Here is a 14,973-nt window from a genome sequence, read left to right as displayed (position 1 = left end):
GCTCCCCACATTTTTTACTGGGGACCCCCGATCTCTCCCTCAGGAATGCCCACCTTCCCCTAAGGCCTTTTCCTCAAGGATTCAAGGACCCTGAAAGCCCTCATCACCTTCTTGGGCTCCCCAGATTTTCCCTCACAAGTCTCCAGTTTCTTTCTTAGATCTTCCTTCAAGATTCTCTCTCTCCTCCCAGGCCCCCACCAAGAGCTCTCACCCCCAAGCCCCCCACCTGATTCTCAGCGGCTCCAGTCTCCAGAGGGAGCGGGCGTGGGTGCACACAGCTCCCCCCTCATAGTGGACAAGTCTGGGGACACGAGAGAAAGTGAGGTCAGGGGTTCAGTCACCAGCCTCCCCAAAATGTGATCCCCAACCCTGCTCACAGGGTGCTATCCCCCCAGCCTGCCTCACTGCTCCCCACTCCTGCCCCAACACCCCAGGGCCTCTTGTCCCCATCCCAGACCTGCGCTGGTCCTCACTGTCAGCAGGGGAAATGGTCAGACATTCATCCATGTGTCCGTGATAAAGGCGGAGGACATGGCCCCCAGTTACATAGCCTGGAGAGGAGCAAGGGAAAGAGGTCATCAAGGGGCTGGAGCCCTGGAGAGGCTCAGGAGCCAAAGACGAGTCTAGGGGTCCTGCTTTTCCTCTGTGGGAGGCTGGGGCTGAGTTTGGGGGGTCTGCAGTTGGAGATCTGAGTTTTGGGATCCAAAGTGGCAGTCTGAAATTTGGGCTAAGTTCAAGGACTGAAGTGGTGGTATGAGATTAGGGTCCAAGGTGGGGGATGTAATTTTGGGAGTCTGAGTATACAGGGCTGAGGTTGGGGGGGTTTGTGAATCTGAGTTTGGATTTTTGAGGTTGGAGTCAGGGGTTTGAGTCTAATGTTCCCCAATACTAGGCTCTGAGTACCAAGCCTTGATTTGGGGTCTGTGGTTAGAGGTGCAATGGTTGGGTCTCAGGCTAGAGTCTGGACTTGGGAGTGTTGATTTTGGAGGTGTGAGGCTTGTATCTGAGCTTTGGGTTTTTTTTTTTTTTTTTTAAGATTTTATTTATTTATTTGACAGAGAGATCACAAGTAGGCAGAGAGGCAGGCAGAGAGAGAGAGAGAGGAGGAAGCAGGCTCCCTGCTGAGCAGAGAGCCCGATGCGGGACTCGATCCCAGGACCCTGAGATCACGACCTGAGCCGAAGGCAGCGGCTTAACCCACTGAGCCACCCAGGCGCCCCTGAGCTTTGGGGTTTGAAGTTAGATCTGGGCTTTGGAGTCAGAAGCTGGTATATTTGAGATTAAGGCCAGAAGTCTCAGTGGTTTAATTCTCAGCTTGGGTGTGAGGTGTGGGTGTGAGAGTTGGGGGTCAAAGTTTTGGGGTCATGCTGTGGGGTCCTAGCATAAGGATCTGAATTTGGAAGATTTAGGTACCTGAGGTTAAAACTTGGAGGTCTGAGGTCAGTTGGCCGAGGTTTGGGATCTGACTTGGGTATCTGAGTTTAAATTTGGGGGTCTGAGTGTGGGAGCTGATCTGGGAGCTGATGGAGACACAGGTTTCCATCTGTGTTTGTCATGTGAGGCTTGGGCATCTGAGGGACAAGCTCCATATGTAATATTTTCAGCTTTGGATTTTAGTGACCCCCAGGACGTGAGTTTGGCATGTGAGATTTGGGGTCTGGATTCAAGTGTCTGACACTGAGTTTGGGGTTTGGGGTCTGAGCTCCAAGATTCTGGATTTGGGGTCAGCTGGATGTCTAAATATGAGGGTCATAAAGTGGAGATCTCAGTTTGGGGTCTGAGGTTCCAAGGCTCAGTATGGACATGTTTGGGGGCAGATGAGAGGTCTGTTTTGGGGATCTCAGTTTAGAGGCAGGAGGCCTGGGACCCTCACCTTCTTCGCAGCCAGAGCAGATGGGGTTCATATTCCACAGTGTCTGCATGAAGGAGGCATCGACCTGGAGCTCCCCACTGGCCGTGGACAGGTGCTAGGGGCAGCCAGGATGTGGCGGTCAGAGACGATGGCAGGGTGAGCAATAGTTCCAGAGTCAGAGGCCACAAACCAAAGGCAGAAGCCGGGAAAGCAGCAGACAGGAGACAAAATCAGAGATCACACATCAGGAAACCAAGATCCAACGGGAGACACTGGACACCAAAGGCCGGAAGTGGATGCCAGAAGTCAGGAAGCTCGGAAGTGGGGGCCAGAGAGCCAGCAAAAGGAGGCTGAGGAGGTGGGCGGGGCGGTCCCGGGCCCCGCCCCCCGGGGGCAGCAGTACCTGGGCTGGGGGTGGACTGCTCACCAGGTAGCGCTCTGAGGAGACACTAACGAGGATGAGGTCATCCCCCACGCGGACCTTCTCTCCTTCCGACCTCTGCTTGGAGGCCGGATGCATTGTCCACCAACAGGCCTCTCCTGTGGAGCAGGCCCCGCTGTCAGAATGAAGGCTACCCAGAACACCCCTCCCCGAGGGTTTCCCAGCCACGGAGCCTCCTGGCCCTCAGTCCCGAATTCTCCTGTCATCTCCGATTACCTACTCTTTGCCTCACGTCCTCCGTTTCCGCTCTCGGACCCTCTGCCTCGGGTTCCCCCATGTTGACCCAAGTTGCTCTTGTCCCCCTGCATCCCCGCCCCGCCCCCCAGTCCTGCACCTCCTGCGCCCCAGCCCCTGCCTGCAGCCTCCCCATTGCGGCCCTCCCCACTCCAGCCCTGCACCTGTGGCGTCTTCCTGCAGTCCCACGTCGAAGGCCAGCTTGTCAGTCATGGAGCGGGAGGTGGTAAGGCAGCTCAAGTACTAGGGTGGTAGAGGGGGGTCAGCCTCCTCTCGAAAACCCTGCATCCCTGCCCCTGCCCAGCTGCCCTCGTTCTGGCACTCACCATGCCGCTGTGTGTGTGCCGGAGCAGGATGGCATGGCCGTACAGGAGTGTCCTGTGGCCTCCGCCCTGGGATGACTGGGGGGAGGGGAGGATAGAGAGGGCACAGAGTGAGCACAGAACCCCCCCCCCCCCGAGGCATCTGGCCTATCCCAGGTAGCAATATGCTCCCCATAAAACACCATGCTCAGGCCTGGACACAAGGAAGCCTTGGGTCAGAGCCTCAACAGATTCTTTGCCTCATTTTCCCCATTCGTGGAAGTAGGGACTATGTCTCTAAGAAGCCTGTGGATAGGGTGTTTTATATTTCCCAAAGCCCACTCTGTCCTCCCTGCCTCCTTCATCTTGTTAACCAGGCCCTCAGGGAAGCTGAACCCCTCTTCCTGTTCCCTGGGGGTTCTCAGGGAAACCCCAATACCTCATGTACCATGGGCCTTGGCCCCTTCTGCTGTAACCTCTCATAACACAGCTGAGCTGCAGCCAGTGTGCACTGGAATAGTCCTGCCAGCTGTCAAACTTTTGAACCTTGCATGGGGTGGCTGTGCTGTCACATAACCCCCTGCCCCCGCCAAGCATAAAGAGACTTGGCCCCTCCTTAGGGGAAGGGCCACCCATCTCTTGATGGCATCATGCCTCCCATCCTGGCTCTCACATGCCCATGCTCTGAAGACCCATGTGATGGGCCCCAAGATCACATGGCTGACCCACTCCTGGAGTGGAGGGGACCCACACTTGGGACAGGGGGAGGTGAGAGGGGAGGTCCCATGCAGAGAAGAGCTGGGATCGGGGTTGAAGGAAAGGATGGGAAAGAGGAGAAAGGAGCAAGCTGGGGCACGGGGGCTCAGAAGCCCCTACTCCCTTCCTTCCTTCCTGCCTGGCCTGTCTGGGCTCCACAGCCCCTGACAACTGGGGTGGGGGAGGCCCCCAGCCCCTGTGTGCAGGATGTGGGCCCAAGAGGCAGGCCTGGTGTCAGGAGAGGGGGGAAGGACAGGTGACACCCAAGGCCAGACCTACCCACTTATCCAAATTGAGGGCCTGTGAGGGTCGGGACAGAGAGAGGAAGAGCAGATGGTGAACAAGCCCCAGGTGTTCCCGCCCAGCCCTACCCCTGCACCCCACCCCTGTGCCCTGCCCCTGCACCCTGCTGGGGCAGGAGCCTCACCTCCACGCCAGCCTCCACGGTGTTGGCCAGCATCTCCTGCAGGGCTCGGACCGACAAGGACTGCTCCAGGATGAAGCAACAGATGGCCAGATCGGGGGGCACATTCTGGGATGGGGGGAGATTTGAGTGGGGGGTCCGAAGGCCCCTGAGTCCCAGCCTGAATACCCATACCCCTTAGAGACCCAGACCTGACCCCAATCCCCCAAGAAAACCCTACACTCTGCCACCCCTTCAGACACCCCAAATCTATACCAACATCACAGAAAGCATGCCTCCTTCAAACACCTAAACCCCACCTGAACCTCACAGAAGCTTCCACACTACCCTCCCCACCTGAGTACCCCACACCCCACCTCATCTCCAAAGGAGCCTCAGCCCTCTCTCAGACACACTGCACCTACTCCATTGCCATGGCCTTCCCCTGTAGCTAACCCAAATCTCTGTGACCCTGCAGAAAGCCCCACCCTGCCATCACCATCAGATAGTCCCAAATCCCGCCTCCTCCCTCAGACACTGTGAACACTGCTTCCAAATCACAGGAGGGTCCAACCTTGGGCCTTCCTCCTCAGTCTCCCACTCAGTTACCTCAGACTCATGAGTACCCTCTCCCTTGGACCCAAGACTCTCTGACCCCCTCAGACCCTCAGCCTCCTCTACCGTCTGACTCTATGGCCCCTGCCTTTCCCCCGCCCCCAGGTCACCTCTACTGACCTTGAGCCCACCTCCCTCTCAAACCTGGGCTCTCCCCACTCTCAGCTTCTAACTCCCTCTCCAGTCAGCCCCTCTGACCCTGCTGGCACCCCCCAACACTCCAGGCCCTTTTGCTTTGGATCCAATGTCCTCTGCCCCCTTGGACACCTGCCTTTTGAGATTCCGGACCCCCTGCCCCTCCCACCACAGACCTACCTACCTCAGGCCTCTGGCCCCCTTTGCTTTGCAACTCCCCATTTTCTCTCCCATCAGTAGCTGCCTTCAGAGCCACTCTTTTTTTTTTTTAACTCAAGATTCTCTATCCCCTCAGACCCACCACCCACCTCAGGTCCCCACTCCCACCTGCCTCAGACCTCCAGCCCCCTTTCCTTCTTAGTCCCTCTCTGTTTTTCCTCCTGTCAGTAACCCCTCTTCCGACCCAGACCCCACTTCTTCTGACCCTAGACTCTGCCCCTTCAGGACACCCCCACTCCACGCACACTCCCACACAGACCTGGGCATTGCTGGTGGGCTCCAGGAAGCAGAGGCGGTTGCCAAAGCCCTCGGCGGCCAAGCAGAGTTTCAGTTGCTCCTTGAGAACAGTGGCGCTGCACTGAAGGACCACTTCGTCGTCCTGGGGGACGGGCCACGGGGTCAGGGCTCCCGCAGACACTGCAGCCCATCACCACACCCTTCTCCTCATGAAAGGGATGGCCTCTGGTGAGACCCATCTCACCATGTGTCACATGCAGGCCCGTGCCAAGGACTCCACACACTTCTAACATCCCAGGAGATAGGAACTAGAGTCATCCCCATTGTAAAATGGGAAAACTGAGGCTCAAGGAGGCAGCAGAGCTTGTCCAAGGCCATACACCCGACAAGGGGAGGTGGTGGGATTTGAACCCCAGTCCTGCTGGCTCCACTGAGGAGCCAGGTGAGCAGGTGAGCCATTGGAGGTGGAGACTATAAGCACCCCAAGTTCAATGCCTTTAAAGCTCAGCCTTCTCTAATGTCTCTCTTGTGTTTCAGTAATGGCGATCAATTAGGGAGTTCTTTTTTTCCTTCCTTCCTTCCTCTCTCTTTCTTTCTTTCTTTCTTTCTCTCTTATTTAAGCAGGCTCCACACCCAGCATGGCGCCCAATGCGGGGCTCAAACACACGATCCTAAGATCAAGACCTGAACTGATACCAAGAGTCACCACAAGGAGTGCCTTCTAATGACATGTGAATGCAATGCCAAGCCCAGACTAGATCCTGGGTGGTAGGGGACAGGCTATGAGGGACTCCTGGTGACTGCTGGTGAAAACCCGACCAGGGTTTTCAGATGTGACAGATAACAGCATCAGAGTGATACTACATTTCCTGACATTGATGACTGTTCTGCGGTTTTGTAAGAGACTGCCCTTGTTTCTTGGGAAACAGACACTGAAAGTGTTTTAGGACTTAAGAATCATGTCCACAGCTTACTCTCAAACAGTTTAGGGGCAAAATGTGCAAAGAGAGGGAGGGAGAGAGAGAGAAAGCAAATGTGCCAAATCTTAACAAGTGGGGAAAAATTACCCAAGGCCACATGGGAGTTCTTCCAAGTAACCTTGCAACTTTGCTCTAAGCTGGAAATGATTTCAAGATTATAATTTAAAGTTTTAAGTAAAATAAAGTGTTTTCTATGTGCCGGGTCCCTTTCCAAGAACTTAACACACATCAACTTATTACTGAATCCTCTGAGAAAAGTTCCAGGATGTGAACCTGTGGAAACTGAGACCCAGAGAGGTCAAGTAACCTGCCTGAAGTCACACAGCTGTCCTGTGGCTGAGCTGGGATTGGATCCCAACGCCATGGCTCTATATGCCACACTCTTTGAACACTAGACTACCTCTTCTTATATCAGTAAAGTAGCCCATAGCTCCAGTTATAACTAATATAAATGTGCATGGGAGAATGCCCAACACCTAGACATCAGTCAGAAGTGATAGAGACCCCAGCTCTTAACCACTGAGTAAGGCAGCGGTTATTCCTTTCTACAGCTGAGAAAACAGGCTCAAAGAAGTTTGGAGTCCTGCCCGAGGACACACAGCCTCCAGCCCTTCCATCCAGCATATCACACAAACTCGCTCTAGTCCTGGGCTCCCGAGCACACAGGCGGCCCCCAGCCTGCCACTCGGCCAGGGTGGAAGGACAGATCTGTAATCTATAACCTTCAACCCCAACCTCCTGGCACATGCCGGGCACTTGTGTGTGCACAGGGCTAGACATGTACTAATACATGTCTAATACATTGCATGTATTAAGTGCTTACTGTCTACTCGGCCTTACACTCAGAGCTTTACGTTCCTTCAGCAGACACTTATTGATGGTGGCTCTCACCAGGCCCTGATCTAGGCACCGGATATAGAGCAGAGAAAAAAGCAGATCAAGTCCCTGTCCTCACGGGGCTGCCATCCTCTTGGGGGACACACACAATACACAAGGGAATAGATGCATCATTTTCACTTCAGTGGCCAGTGTTATGAAACAAATAACCCAGGCTGGTGTAACAGAGTGGCTTTGGGGGTAGAGATGACATCAGTGAGGGGGTGAAGTGGCAGCCTCTCCAAGGAGATGACCTTTGAGCTGTGCCTTGTCCAACTAACAAGAAGAGGATCTGGCCTGCTCATCTTGGGGCAAAGAACATTCTGGAAGCCAGGGGCAGACAATGCAGGTGCTGAGGAATAGCAAGGGACACAGGAGGCAGTAGAAGCAGGAGCGAGAAAGCAAGAGAAGATGAGCTCAGGGAGAGTTGAATCCTTGAATCCTTATGGTACCTATTTTTGCCCCCATTTCCCAGCTTAGGAAACTGAGGCTCAAAGAGAAAACTTAAAATCACTTGCCCAAAGTTAGGAAGCAAACAAATGGCCAACCAGGATATCAGCCAGAGACCGGAGACCCAATCATACATCAAGATTCTCTGACTTCCTCCTGCAGCAGAATGAACGGAGGTAGCCTGGTTACAAAAGCAGCTCCCTTACTGCCTTGGTTTCCCATCTGACACCAAGGGCACAATTCAGCAGCTCTGCGGGGAGGGAAGCAGGGAATCCGGACCATTACCAGCCTTCAGGAGGCTCTGACACCAGCTATGCTTTGAGCAACCCCAGCACAGGCAGGGCTAGAGGTCATCACCCATCAAACAGAAATGAAATCATTTGTGGGGGAGTATGGCCACCATGCTTAAAAAGTGAAATCAAGTAGAGTAGAACAGAGTAACATGCCCCTCCCCATTCTAAGGGCTCCCTACATTTTATGAAACCTGTTTCTGGGAAAAAACAGGTACTGTGAATGCACCCAACTTGTCTATAATCACACGAATTGGGAGGCGACCCAAATGTCCATCGGCAGGTGAATTGAGAAACTAATCGTGGCACGTTCACACAGTGTGGTATCACTCAGGAACAAAAATAAATAAGCTCTCGGCACATGCTACGTGGATAATGTCAAAACAGGTTGAGCAAAAGAAGCAAGGCGGAGGAGCAGATGTGGTCTATGAAACCCTCAATGTTCCTAATGGAGATTACAGGGAAATACAGCAGACAGACAAAGCAAGTACTGAGAAGAGCAAGAGGGAACTTTCTGGGGGTAAAGGAAATGTTCTATGTCTTGCTTACGAGGTGGTTCCATGCCTATGTGAAGTTTCTCGAGACTCACTGAACTAGGACACCTAAAATGGGTACAACTTACTGCATTCCGCCCCAATAAAGTTGGGTTTTAAAAATAATGTGTGTGTGTATTTGCATGCACTGAGTTGCAAGGTAAAATGTATTTCTGACTGGTGTGATGAGGTCCAAAAAGTGTGAGAGAAATACCACACCATCTCAATAAAGCTCAGGAAAACAGACCTAGTCTGGGCCCAAGAGATGCCTGGTGCCAGAGCTTAACCTGGCAAGTGTGAGTTCAGTTCTCCTCTTGTGAAAGCAGAGGGGCTGGGTCCCAGGGGCATCCAGAGATGGTACTTCCTGGCCTTGACCTTGGGCAAGTGACTATACCACTCAGGTCTTGGTTTCCCTCAAATCTCCCAGGAAGATAAAGATAGGGGCCTACCTCAGAAGATAGGGCAGCCGAGGATATAATTAGATGTCTCAGGAGACTGAGGCCCTGGGCATGGGGCCTGACGTAGAGTGGCTGCTCAAGGCTGATACCATGGCCATGGTCTTATTAGGGACGGGGAGGAGGGGAGAGCCCAACCCATAGTGTCCACTCGGGGCTAGAGCTGGGGCAAGAGTCTAGGGTGAAGCCAGGCCTCCTTCTGTGGCTGAATGGCCAGCTGTCCCTATCCTTCACTACCAGTCCCAGCTGTTTGTTCCTCCCTCCCAGGAAACCGGACCCAGCTCACCAGGGTCCTATTCTGGGGCCTGGAATGCTGTGTCAGCATTTCCCAGGGCCTGCGTGGAGGAGGGGAGGGGCTAGTGCAGGGTCAGCAGACCTGGCCAAGAAGAGAGAACATCCCCTCCCATACACTCTGCCCCACACCCAGATCAGCCACTGGGAGGGAAAAGTGGGAAGGACTCTGAGATGGACAGACCCTCCCCTCCCCATCCTCTCCCTGTCCCCTGCCCAGGCCCCAGAAAAGCTGGCTATTCTGGGAGGGACACCTGTTGTTCCAATTCCCATCCCTGCCCCCCAGCAGGGGATCAGAGATGCCAGGAGACAGAGCTAGGGAGGCAGAACAAAATGAAGAAGGCCTAAAGCCAAAGAACAAAGACAGAGACAGAGACAGGGAGAGACAGCAAGACAGAGAACCCAAAAAGATGGTTAGGGAGAGACACTACCCAAAGACGATTAGCAGCCATATTTGGTCCTACTACCCAAAAGGGAGGAGGGAAGAAAGAAGACACAGAACCCGAAGGTCCCCCCCCCCCCCAGGAGACCCTCAATGGCTGGAAGTTTCAAGAAGTTAGGTCCTCCATACCACCCCAGCCTCCTTCCCAAAATTTAAACTAGGTCAAAGTCTGGAGCAAAAGAGAATCAGGCTAGGTGGTGTGGCGTTGGGGGAGGGGGAACAGCTAAATTAAGCTCAGGAATTAGAATCACCTTCCCCAAGTGCCCACTTCCAGGGTGGTGGGGAGTGGGTGGGAGGGAGGTGCTCCCTCAGCGGCCCCTCTTCTCTAGGACAAATAACTAATGTCAGAAGAGAGTGTGGCCGAAGATTCCCCCTCCCCATTCTGCAGTCCCAAAGTCTTCTAATCCTGGTGAGAAAGGTGAGCGAGACTGAGAGACAAAAAGGAGAAAGAGTGATGGTCACCCAGAGGGACAGAAGAATAGACCCTGAGACTCAAAGGCTACCAGCAATCAGTACAGAGATATCCCAAGACAAAGATACACTCAGAGGACCCGAGAGATAGCCCCCGAGACCCCCTAACACAGAGATACGCACCGTGCGCAGAAACTGGACCTCATCCTCGCCCTCTCCTCCGTCACCCATGATGTTGAGGCCCAAGGGGCACGGGCTGAGGTCAGGGAATAGGAGGACGGGGCTGTAGGCTGGGCGGGTGGGCTGGGGGTAGGCTGGGGTCGGAGACCTCTGGGGCACCCGGGAGGTAGATGGAACTGAGAGGAGGATTCGCGTGCTGGACAGAGCTGGGAGGAAGCCTCCGCCCCCCTCCTCTCCCATTGGGCCAGGACGCCCACGGCCACGCCCCTCACCGGAGCCCCACCCACAGATTCCAAACCTTGGCCAGAGCTACAAGTAGGTGGTGTCCTGGGAAGGGGAGAGACCGGAAGTTAGCTGCCCCCTCTCCACCTCCGTGGTAAGGAAGGCCATTCTCCCATTTCACAGAGACCAAACTGAGACTCTGAGCTGGGAAACCTCTGCTTGATCCCATACAATGGAGCTGGGATGCACACCAAGGTCTGGCACCAGACTTAGTGATTAAAAGCAAGGACTCTGAGGGACGCCTGGGTGGCTCAGTTGGTTGGACGACTGCCTTCGGCTCAGGTCATGATCCTGGAGTCCCGGGATCGAGTCCCGCATCGGGCTCCCAGCTCCATGGGGAGTCTGCTTCTCTCTCTGACCTTCTCCTCATTCATGCTCTCTCACTGTCTCTCTCTCAAGTAAATAAATAAAATCTTAAAAAAAAAAAAAAAAAAGCAAGGACTCTGAGCCAGACAGTCTGGATCTGAATCCCAGGCTTGTCACGCCCTTATGTGTCCTTGGACAAGTCACATCCCTGCTCTGTGCCTCAGTTTCCCCAACTGGTAAGGAGATTATTAATAATACCTACCTCACAGGGCCTTTGCAAGGATTCAGTAAGATAACTGATTTACAGCACTTAAGAGTACCAATGCATAGTAAAAGTTATTATGTAAGTGTGTTTATTATCATCATCATCCTCATCATTATAAAATCTTTTGAGGCAGGAATAATAGCCAATAGCAGACGTCTTTTGTGTGCCTATTGTATTTGAGGCTCCAAACAAAGATATTTTTACAGCATCTCATTTAGTTGTCAGGACAATCCTGCTATTATTCACATTATTAAAGGAGGAAACCAAAATGCACAATCCTTACCATGTATAATTTTAAGGACCAGAATGAATGATGCAGTTCTCACAATCTTGTGAAGTCAATAGCCTTGTGGTGCCCATTTTACAAATGAGGAAAGCTGAGAACAGTGAGGTGGGGTGACTTGCCCAGGTCTCACAGAGGCTAAGCAAAGGATCTGAACACAGTGCTAGGGTTCTTACCCATTCTACTTTATTGTCCTGATATATAATAAAATCTAATTATAACAAAAACCCAGTTCCCGAGGGCCAGCTCCCCCCAACCACCATCAGAGTTCTAACCCTCTTCCTCCCCAGGGGCTGCCTGAGCCACTGAGGGCCACTAGCTGGGCCACTGCTTTATGCAGATGAGCTCCCTGGGTTTTGTAAACAGGAGAGACCCGAGAGGGGTGAGCGGCTCCTTCTTACTTTCTTGCTTAGGACTCTCCATGGCCTGAAGGTGCACTGGCTCCCCCCAGCATCCCACTGGCTCTCAGGGAGCTTGTTCCCTAAAAGAGGCCCCTGTAAGGCTTGGGGGCCCAGTTCAGGATACCACACACACCTGGGCCTCCTGTCACTCATATACCTTCATGCCTCTGGGCCTCAGTTTCTTCACCTGTCAGTTGGGCTAATTTGGAATAGTCCCTACATGGGGCAGCGGCAGAGTGGGGTGGAGGGGGGTTTCATGGGGAAGATCCCATGAGAAGACCTTTTAGAGCCTATGATATGGTAACTTATTGACACAGGGAACTTACTGATAATATTAAAGTTATTAACACGTAATGGTATCTATTAAGTTATACAAAACAATATCTTGCACTTCAATAAAATTCTACATAAAATGTTGAATGTATAGGGGCACCTGACTTGCACAGTCACTTAAGCCTCCAGCTCTTGATTTCTGCTCAGGTCATAAGATCAAGCCCCGTGTCCAGCTCTGCACTCAGCATGGAGTCTGCTAAAGTTTCTCTCTCTCCTTCTGCCCCTCCCTGTGCTCACTCTCTCTCTAACACAAATAAGTAGGGGCCCCTGGATGGCTCAGTCACCTGCATCTGTCTTCAGCTCAGGTCATGATCCCAGGGTCCTGCATCAGACTCCCTGCTCAGCCAGGGGCCTTCTTCTCCCTCTGCGGCTCCCCCTGCTTGTGTGCTCCTGCTCTCTCTCTCTGTCAAATAAATAAATAAAATCTTTAAAAAAAAAAAAAAAGAAGAAGAAGATAAAATAAATAAGTAAGTCTCTTTTTTTAAAATGTCAAATGTAGGGGTACCTGGCTGGCTCAGTGGGTTAAAGCCTCTGCCTTCAACTCAGGTTATGATCTCAGGGTCCTGGGATCGAGCCCCACATCAGGCTCTCTGCTCCCTGGGGAGTCTGCATCCTCTCTCTCTCTTCCTGCCTCTCTGCCTACTTGTGATCTCTGTTTGTCAAATAAGTAAATAAATGTCAAATGTATAATAGGTTGCTATGTGTCATATATTTAAATATATGATTTAAATATCATTTATTGTTTAAATTATTTAAATAAATTAATTAAATCATTTAAATAAATTAGATTATTTAAATAAATATTGTTTGTTTAAATATTAAATATTTAAATATCATATATTTAAATATAGATATACTGATGCAACTGTCATATATAACACATAAGTTTGTACTATATTTTTGAATTACATAATGCATAATTGGGGCACCTGGGTGACTCAGTGGGTTAAAGCCTCTGCCTTCGGCTCAGGTCATGATCCCAGGGTCCTGGGATTGGGCCCCACATCGGGCTCTCTGCTCAGCAGGGAGCCTGCTTCCTCCTCTCTCTGCCTGCTTCTCTGCCTACTTGTGATCTCTGTCTGTCAAATAAATAAATAAAATCTTAAAAAGAAAAAAGAACACACACACAAAAATATATATAATACATAATTATATAATTATATATTTAGGTTAATATAATCACACAGTGTAATATAACTATGTTTATATATGCTTGCATACTAAATATTAAATTTTTTCTCAGAATTTAATGTATAACAAAATTATTCTGTGTCATTGTACATTATATCATAAGATATTAATAGCATTGGGGTTTTTTTTTGGTCAGTCATCATGATGTGTTTTAAGACCTAGCCGTGTTGCTCTGTGGACACCTGTTCTGGGTTTGTGGGGGCTTTGCAGGACTTCCTGGTGACTCTCTTCTTGGGGTGGCACCCAGGCTGCCCCTAGCTCAGAGAAGGATCTGTTTGTGTCCTTTTATGAGACTGGGAGCAAATGTCCTGGTACACACACCCAGGAGCTAACTGAATTCGACTAAGTTGTGCCAAGTGGTCCTTGGGAATCAGAGTTCCCAGGGCCCCACATCCCCAATCTCCACTTGACATTTTCCAGCTTCCAACCTTTGCCAGACCAATGGGATGACTCACTGTTGTTTTAATTTGCACTTCCTTGATCAGTTACCAAGAATTTCTAACATCCTCTCAGGTGCCTGTCAGAGTCCTGGGGTTTCCTGGTCATTTGCTCACCCTCTTGGCCCATTTTTCTATCAGAGTGGCTGTCTCTTTTTCTTGTTGATTTGCAGCTGTGCCTGTCACCTTCTAAAGATTCATTTCTCATTGATTTTAAACCTTGTAAAATACCTGTTCCCACTCTGTCATCTCATCTGATACTTGTCCCATGGTGTCCTCATTAAAAGAAATCTTTTTTTTTTTTTAAGATTTTATTTATTTATTTGAGAGAGAGACAGTGAGAGAGAGCATGAGCGAGGAGAAGGTCAGAGGGAGAAGCAGACTCCCCATGCAGCTGGGAGCCCGATGCAGGACTCGATCCCGGGACTCCGGGATTATGACCTGAGCCGAAGGCAGTCGTCCAACCAACTGAGCCACCCAGGCGTCCCAAAAGAAATCTTTATTCTGATATTATCAAGTGCTAATGCCTTATGAAGTTTTGTGGTTTGCTTCAGAAGCCTTTTCCTTTGTGGTTGGCGGTGTTCTTGGGGGTGTCAACCATCCCTCCAGGCCTCAAGAGGGGTGCTTGTACCAACCTCCCTTCCTGACACTTCTCTGGGTCCCTGGGGGTAGGGGGCGGGGTGTGGACACACCACAAGCTCTGCTCAGCCTGCATGTTACATCACCTGGTAAGATGCAGGGGCTGGGGAGATGGACTGAGAGGCGGACAGACAGCACGTCATGGCCCGCCCCACTAGAGACTTGGTGAGTGGGGGGGAGGGGGAGGGGACGGGTAGAGAGGCAGGGAGAGGAAGAGAGATTGGACCCGAGACTATACAGTATGTCATGTCACGGAAAGTTAAATGGCATGAGCTCTGTGCTTGTCTAAATGTTCCGGGATGGAAAATATAATCCATGGTGACTTCTTTTAGTGAAAAGAAGAAAGGAGTAAAAATATCCATCTAGGAGAGCTCTGGTTGAACTAACTAGCACCCAAGGTTTGGCAGAAGCATATTAATTACTATGACCCATTTATTCCTCTCCTGGGTATCTACCTACAGCACTGCGCACTTGAACATTCAGCAAAGACCAGGTGCTAGAAGGTTCACGGCAGCCTTGTTCACAACAGCCCCACACTGGAAGCAATGGAGCTGTCCATGACGGGAAAATTGCTCAATAAAGTGTGGAAAAGTCACACAATGCAGGAACCAAAAGGAATAACTATAACCAAGTATAACATGCAAGAATCACAAAAACATAATTATCAAGGGGAAGAAGTCAGACACAATAAACTACTCCATTTAGAAACAACTCAAACCCCTGGCAAAACTAC

The 14,973-nt window shown here is 51.3% G+C and overlaps 1 protein-coding gene across 5 annotated transcripts in view; it reads right to left on the bottom strand.

Moving 5' to 3' along the window:
• The window catches only part of RYR1 (ryanodine receptor 1), a 107,612-nt gene extending 97,398 nt beyond the window's left edge, over nt 1-10,214 (bottom strand). For all 5 annotated transcript variants that reach the window (XM_082709066.1, XM_082709067.1, XM_082709068.1 and 2 more), the window contains exons 1-10: nt 10,107-10,214; nt 5,218-5,337; nt 4,014-4,118; nt 3,866-3,886; nt 2,855-2,929; nt 2,693-2,771; nt 2,280-2,392; nt 1,874-1,967; nt 458-551; nt 227-301 (exon numbers count right to left, since the gene is read on the bottom strand). In XM_082709066.1, the coding sequence (XP_082565192.1) occupies nt 227-301; nt 458-551; nt 1,874-1,967; nt 2,280-2,392; nt 2,693-2,771; nt 2,855-2,929; nt 3,866-3,886; nt 4,014-4,118; nt 5,218-5,337; nt 10,107-10,154 (824 nt within the window). In that variant the 5' untranslated portion in view covers nt 10,155-10,214. The remainder of the gene's footprint in view (nt 1-226; nt 302-457; nt 552-1,873; nt 1,968-2,279; nt 2,393-2,692; nt 2,772-2,854; nt 2,930-3,865; nt 3,887-4,013; nt 4,119-5,217; nt 5,338-10,106) is intronic.
• Between the last annotated feature and the right edge of the window lie 4,759 nt (nt 10,215-14,973).

The sequence above is a fragment of the Mustela nivalis genome (genome assembly GCF_964662115.1).
Source record: "Mustela nivalis genome assembly, chromosome: 18".
NCBI classification, from domain to species: Eukaryota; Metazoa; Chordata; class Mammalia; order Carnivora; family Mustelidae; genus Mustela; species Mustela nivalis.
Note: the sequence above shows the minus strand (reverse complement) of the source record. Positions and strands in the feature narration are given on the sequence as shown.